The sequence below is a fragment of the Mastomys coucha genome, unplaced genomic scaffold (assembly GCF_008632895.1).
Source record: "Mastomys coucha isolate ucsf_1 unplaced genomic scaffold, UCSF_Mcou_1 pScaffold21, whole genome shotgun sequence".
NCBI classification, from domain to species: Eukaryota; Metazoa; Chordata; class Mammalia; order Rodentia; family Muridae; genus Mastomys; species Mastomys coucha.
The window spans coordinates 56,482,335-56,489,900 of record NW_022196904.1 but is presented as its reverse complement, the minus strand read 5'-3'; the positions used below and the strand labels follow the sequence as shown (position 1 = coordinate 56,489,900).

General features: G+C 46.4%; 1 protein-coding gene across 4 annotated transcripts in view; it reads left to right on the top strand.

The window, feature by feature from the left end:
• Lrrk1 (leucine rich repeat kinase 1) overlaps positions 1–7,566 on the top strand; it is a 134,131-nt gene that overhangs the window by 87,444 nt on the left and 39,121 nt on the right. For all 4 annotated transcript variants that reach the window (XM_031386922.1, XM_031386920.1, XM_031386919.1 and 1 more), the window contains exons 13-15: positions 4,020–4,149; positions 4,757–4,869; positions 5,291–5,505. In XM_031386922.1, the coding sequence (XP_031242782.1) occupies positions 4,020–4,149; positions 4,757–4,869; positions 5,291–5,505 (458 nt within the window). The remainder of the gene's footprint in view (positions 1–4,019; positions 4,150–4,756; positions 4,870–5,290; positions 5,506–7,566) is intronic.

Sequence of the window (7,566 nt, the reverse complement as noted above, 5' to 3'; positions counted from 1 at the left end):
TCCTGCACCCACTATCCACCCTCTGCCCCATCACCCCTGCACACACTATCCACCCCCTCTGCCCCATCACCCCTGCATCCTGCCCATGCTCTGCTAACTGCTATTCTAGGCTCTACCTCTGTAAGAACAACTTTTGATCAAACTTGAGACTCTAAAGCCAACTGCACCTTCAGAATGTCCACTGGGACAAGAGCATAAAACAAGCACGAATATGTAGGTTGGTCTAAACAGACTATAACTCTCTTCTCTGGCTTGAAGTAGTGATTGTGAGCAGAACAGGCGCTGAGAGGTGAGGCTGAGGAATGCCACAGAGGCCAAGATGAGTTTGCAAGAGGTGAATGCTATAGGCCTTACGCACAGTGTACTTTGTGGGCTGCCGTGTACGTGTGTGTGTGTGTGTGTGTGTGTGTGCATGTGTATATATGTATACACACAGTGAATGTCTAGATCAGTCATGTGTGTATTTAGGTTTAATATGAACAAGAAATATTGGCGGAAGAAAATTCAAAATTACATATGAGTAAATGCAGTCTACCCTACTGTGTCTGTGAAATCAACATCTGTGATAAAATAACTGCTGACAGAAACGTCGCATCAGTACTAAACCTGCACGCTTTCCTCTATTCCCTAAGCAATACAGTATAACAGCTATTCCTGCAACATCCACAGTGTCAAACAGCATAAGTTGTCTAGAAACGATCTGAAGGCTAAGCAGGACGTGTGCGGGTTCTTGTGTGGATTTTGGTGGCTATTGTAGAAGGGGCATTCTGGAATCAGTCCCTCAGAGTTCCTGAGAGATAACTATGTACAAATTTAATGTATGACAAAGTTATTACAATGCCAAACATATGGCATTATAATTTAGTAAAGAAGGCTATTTTCAGATTTTAGCAAATAGTGTTGGTTTAACTAGCAATGAGGGAACGCAATGCTAGTGCCCCTGACCTATGTAGGTGATAGCAATGCCCAAGTGGACAGCAGGCTTGAATTAAAAAAATAATAATAACACTTTAGAGGACATGTGTGTGGCCTGGGGCTGGGAAAAAGAACTTTAAAAGCTGGCTAGGAAATATTTTTCATTTTATTTTATTTGTATATATGGTCTCACATTTTAGCTTAGGCTAGTCTAGAAACTCTCTCTGGAGCCTCAGTGGCAATTGTCCTGCCTCAGCCTCCCAAGTGCTGAGATTATAGGTGTGGGCACCCTGCCCTCAAAAATAATTTTTTTAAAGCTCTAAATGTTGCTTTTGCAAAAACTAGCAAATTTTATTATACAAAAGACATTACAGACCAAGGTTTACTGCAAAACATTCTGAGAATTACTTCCCATAGAAATCACTGTGACACAGTTTGGCACACAAGTCCTTAATATGCAAAGAATGCTTACTGTTTATTCACATTATATATATACATATATACATCTGTGAACATGACAACCCCATAAGAAAAAAAATGGCAGCAAATAATAAAGTTTGGAAAAAATAGAACCAAACAGCCAGGAGACAGATACAAAGATATATTGCCATACTAATAGGAAAGTACAGTATATGAATTTTCATAATAGGGCCTTTTGGGTTTTTTTTCTGGATGCAAATATAGGACCCACGGCCTTGGGCATGCTGGGCAAGTAGACTACCACTAAGCCATTCATCTGTCAGCACAGCTGGCCCCTGTATAAATGAAGGCCCTTCAGCCTTGGGAAGTTGAGTACAGATGTAGGGATCTCATTTGGAAACAAAGAGAAGCAAACACCATCTTCTCCCTTGTGCCAAGTAGGACAGTAGACGGGAACATGGGCTGGGAACAATCTTGGTCTCTTGAACCACTTGCTGGGGGACAACTTTGTGTGCCCTGCCTTCCACTCGGACATATGGGATCCTTCTGGAGACCAAGGTGATGGCACTGGAAGGTAGGCACATCACTTAGTGGGGTCACCAGCAGCCTGTGGAAACTGCTACGTAGGAAGGTCAAGCTGAATAGTGAGAAACCCATCAGAGTGAGCTGGCAGCCAGTTGAGGAGGGCACAACGTGAAAGGCTCCCTGGCAGAGGAAATCATGGCATTGATAGATGACAAAGGCCTCCTGAGTTTTCAATTGCATCTGGAATATGGAGGGCCACCCCTGAGTAAAATGAAGGCACAGATGGGCTTGCCAGCCCTCTCCCACAGTAGTGCCCTTCTCCCAGAGTGGCTGACCCAGGGTAAAGAGTTATCTATAAAGGACGACTTGTTTGCAGATGGACAGTTAAATTCCAGGGTGGTTTACGTACATTCAGTCAGTCATGTTTGTTCAGTTGCCTTGTCCAAAAATAATTTGGATGATCGTTTTTACGGTAAAATTCAGACGAGTGGAGTCATAAATAACTTATGAATAAATAACAGTTCATAAATACCTTGAGCTGTCTTCCCTCCAACCCGGTTTCCACAGTTTTCAGCAGTTGGCTGGGGTGTGACAGGTGTTGCCTCCATTCCGAGCTTATTCCCCTCATCTGTCACTTAAGGAGCCTTCATAAACACCAGGGTGAAACTTCAGACTTGGCCGGCTCCGTGGCCAGCTGCTCAAGTGTTCCCTTGCTGGGCAAGAAAGCACACCTTCTCCCATTAGCTGCCCTCCCAGGAAAACTGTGAAGTGGTTTCATTGAAAGGGCAAAGAAAACACTTTTGAACATCTTTCTATGGGACACCATCTAGGACAAAGTCGCCTTGGCAAACCTGCTGCTACTTTATTTCCACAGCTACAGAGAATCCTACTAACAGCGCAGTGAGCTGGGCAGGATTTCCCAAGTGCTCATCTTAGTAGTCTGGCATCGTCTCTCCTAGAACTTTCTCTGAGGCCAGGTTACCCCATGACCATCAGTACTGCTGCTCCGTGAATGGAGAGATGCCAGCGCTGAGGGAGGGAGGGAGATGTATCTAGGTAACCCAGCATGATTTCATCCCCCAAAAGAATGTTGCCTTCTCTATCCTCGATATAAAACAATGTTGCCTTCTTTATGCTCCATCTTCCATGGCAGGCAGAACATCCCAGCAGAGGGCTTGGATTCCCTGATTCCCAGTGAGCTATCCTGTCCATTCTCCTTGCTTGTCAGAGGAGGGGCTAAGGGGAGGATAAAGGTTGCTCGGAGATCCTGATGTAGCCTAAACCGCTGAATCCCATTAATGTGCCTTTCTGAGCTCTGTATGACATTCTTGCTCTCCACAAAGGCTCGGGTGCTGTAGAAACAGCAAGTGTGACGTGATCTTAATGGTAATCTCATAATTAGCCTCATGAATGAACTTGCTTGAATACTAAAGAGTTGGCTGGTCTCTCAAGGAGTAACATCTTAAGCAACACTAAAAAACAAAAAGCAAACAAACAAAAAACCTTAGCCACTCATATTTTTCTTTGTTAATTTTGATTAACTTGTCGATTAGTACAGGGATACTGCTGTATATTTTAAAACAAAATGAGTAGTTGGCCTTCTAGTAAGTCCTTCCTCTAGATGTAACTAAGAGTTTATGTAACATGGATGCATGTCTGTCTGTATGTATGTATGTATGTATGTATGTATGTGCATGTGTGCCATATATGCACGCATGCATATAACATTCATGTGCTGGGGTAATACATGTGTGTATATCTGTGGACATTTTCTGTCACACCATTAATCCTTTTTAGGGACATGGTTCTGCAGCTGGCTTTTCCAATTTCTCAGAAACCATCATGTTACATACATACATGTGACCTTCACTGTGCCTTGTAAGCATTGCATATTTGTCCAGTGTTTAGCAAATTCCCTGTGGACATGTAGCAACGAAGCATGTGTCACTCTCTCTTGTCTGTGTTAATTGCAAGCAGTTTGTCACTGAGTGTCACCATCTTTAAATCTTTGTCACATATGCCTACAAGGGAGTCTGGAGATGAGCACTGGAGGTTTCCCAACATGCTCTCCAAGCATTGCAGCCATCTGTATGGCACCTCCACACCACAGTCGCCTAGAACCGTTGAGAAGCACGGTCTCTCTTGACTTTCCTTTGCAGCCTTCATGCTAGAATTTCCAGCTTTCCTAAGTGAGTCTTTGGAGGTCCTTTGTCTGAATGACAACCATCTTGATGCAGTTCCTCCATCCGTCTGCCTGCTGAAGAACCTCTCAGAGCTCTACTTGGGCAAGTAAGTTGGTGTTGAGGGCAGGAGCAACCCTATGAGGCGGAAGTCTTCTCTTTTGTCCAGAGGGACCAGGCAGAAGGTCTATTCGAGAAACAATCAGGGATTCCAGACTGGGTATGGAAGGTGGAGGGAGTTAGATGAATAGCCAGAGTTTGCTGCTTGGCTGAGAGACAGTGAGGAGGACAGTTACATTTCTGACCCCTTTTGTGTATTGAACTTTATGGTGTGCCAGGTCCCTCCTGTCGAGACCTTAACGGCCTGATGAACTTGAGTGCCAAAGAATGTGTTGCCTTAGGGTTGAAAATGTAGAGTCTAGCAAGAAGTAGTGGCCATCCTAATAGTAGTAAAAGAGAAGGTGTAGGTGTTGGATAGGGAGGGACCCAGTCTGACGCTGTGGGGACCCACTGAAGACAGCACTGATGTTGTCACTCCTTATAACACAGAGGTGTGGTGGGTTTAGTGTTTAAATGGAATCTTGAAATTAAGGCCTAAGGCCTGTGGCTTGGAATGAAGCTTGACAGTAGCCACCACAGGGGAGTTTGGGAGGCTTAGAGAGCTGTAGGCCTGTGTTCATGTGTGCATTTCTCTCATGCTGACTTGTTCACTTCAGTAACCCTGGCCTCCGAGAGCTCCCTCTGGAGCTAGGCCAGCTGGGGAACCTCTGGCAACTGGACATTGAAGATCTGAACATTAGCAACGTGCCTGCAGAGGTCAGGAAAGAAGGTAGGGCCTCCTCAGCTCTGTTCCACTCACGACCTCAGAAGAATAACTTAGGTTCCCTTGATAGACTTTAAGAATTGGATTAGTGGGTGAATGAACCCAATTCCAGCCTCACGGTTTGGGGAGATATGCTATGAAACTGGCCCCGACACAGCAGCTACCAATGGTGATAAGATTAAGAATAGCTAGGTAGTAAAGTATGCCAACTAGGGCATCAAGGATGTCATCCTTCAGTCCTGACTTTCATAATTAAGTTTTGGGGTGGTTATTATTGTCCCTTCTCTCTCCAAGATCCAAACATCTTTCCTTGGAGCATATAGAAATGGTCTCTTTGGGATGAAGCTGGCCTCCTAAGATAAGTGAGCACATTCCCTTTATACACCATCTAGAACACCCATTTTTTTCCTCCCCTGATTTCTCACAGGCCCAAAAGCAACGCTGTCTTTCCTGCGTGCTCAGCTGCGCAAAGCGGAGAAGTGTAAGCTGATGAAGATGATCATCGTGGGCCCCCCACGCCAGGGCAAGTCTACACTCCTGGAGATCTTACAGACTGGGAAGACCCCACAGCTAGCACACAGTGAAGCCACCATTAGGACCACCAAGTGGGAGCTGCAGAGACCAGCAGGTTCCAAAGCCAAGGTGAAGAATGGTGGACATACAGTCCCTGTGGGAGGGAAGGACCTCCCCCAGGTTATTCTCTGTTCTGCTGGGGATCCTGGGCCTCCCGAATCCAAGGCCCAAGGTGTCCTGTGTTGCTGTGAACCAGCTCTTGCCAAGAGCGGCAAGTCTGTTCTTTCCATGACCTTGCTGTCCCTCTGTCATAATGAAGTCAAGGCTTTTGACCCCAACTCTCTGTTGGATTCCCCTGCTGGGCTTTTAATGAACATGTGCTCAGGCCTCAAAGCTGGTCTTTGAGCTGACGTGGGCTCATATAGGCTAGGGCAGGGTTCCCCTGGAACTAAGAACAAAGTACCAAGGCAAACAGTGGGAGATACCTCAGCATCTGATCCCCCTTAAAAGGAGAGCAAAAAGGCATCCCAGAAGGCCATGCCCCCTACCCAGCGCCTGCTTCCATTGAAGATTGCCAAAAGTCCCATTAAATGTTCTGTTTAAAAGGAGTTTTTCCCCAATGTGTTCATCATCCTTGTTTCTGCTCAGGACTAAGCAGGTAAAAATAAACTCTGGGGTTTTTGTTTTGTTTTGTTTTGTTTTTTAAGTTTTTGAAGCAGAGAAGAGCCTGTGGGATCTCAGGCATGCCACTCATGTTAGCTACTGGCATATTGCTGTGGCCAAAATACAAAATACCTCTCAGGAATTACTTAAAGGAAAGCACATGTATTTTGGCTCACAGTCCCAGAGGGTTCAGTCCACAGCCGCTTGGCCCCTTTTGTAGAGCAGAACACCATGACAATGGTTGAAGTGTGTGATGAGGATAACTGTTCACTTCATGGGGGCGGGGGGGAGGTCAGACAGCAGGCAGTGGCAGGAAGTGGCCAGGATAATACACTCCCAAGGACCCGCCTTTAGCAACCTACTTCCTCTATGTATGTCTTACCTCCCTACATTCTTAGAACTTCCTGAGATCTCACTAGCAGGGGACCAAGCATTCAAGACAGAAACCTCCAGCAGCCATTGCAAATTCAAACTGTAGCAGCACTCCATCCAAAGAGCACAGAGAGAGCAGCTCCGCCCTGAGAGCCAGACAGTGCCATCCTTATCGTTGTATGTGTGTCTCTGCCTGCCTGTGGCAGCTCTGGGATCCAGGGTGGAGGGAGGCTTGCAGGGTAGAAAGCGGAGAAGCCATGTCCAGCTGGAGCATGGTTTTCTTCTCCAAACCCAGTACAATGAGAGGTCCGTTTGATTACAGAGTTTGTCCCATTCCAAATCAGGGAAATCCAGTTTGAGAAACTGAGCTTTTAGGCTGAAGGTGTAAGCTGACATACTCAGAGCTGGTCCTCTTAAGAATGGGGCCCTTGAGGCCAGGAGTACAGGTCAGTGGGACACCCTGTACTTAGCATGTGCAAGGCCCATGAGTTCAATCCCCAGCACCCAGAATAAAAATAAGAACAGGGTCCAGCCTGCTGGGTTCAGAACACTGAGATAATGAGTACCAGGCCCACTCGGAGCAGACAGGGAGTGACTAGCTGACTCACGTCTGAAAGTTCTCTAGAATAACCAGAATCTTCTACAGTCCACTTGGCTTTGCTGTTTTGACAATGACTCAGTCACTTTTGCTCCCAGCTGTTCTTCAGTGATTGGGTGCCCAGGCTTGAGGGTTGGACAGCATGAAACCTCTGCCTTCACTTTAACGCTGTTGCTGCTCTTGTGAGCAAGGAGGCCCATCCCCCTCTGTGCGGCTGACCTTTAGCTAGCTGAGAACAGCTGTCTGCTTTCATCTTTATACAAAACCAGGTCAGCATGCTGTCTGTGTCTTGGAGGCCAAAGTGCTGTCTCATGGAAATGACTCCTGGCTATGGCTAACTGTGGCCTCCTCGGTTTCTCTGCCAGCTCTGAGCTCGTGTATTGATAGAGAAACCATTTACATAGCCTTCCTGGCAGCCCAGTTCCTGTTGTTGGATTCTCACATGGGGGGAGGAGGGTTTCCTATCCTCGTTGGTGGGCTCTAACCTTTGACCTATATAAGTTCAGGGACGCCTCCTCCATCTGGCCCTTGCACAGAGGGTGGGAGCCATGATGTCA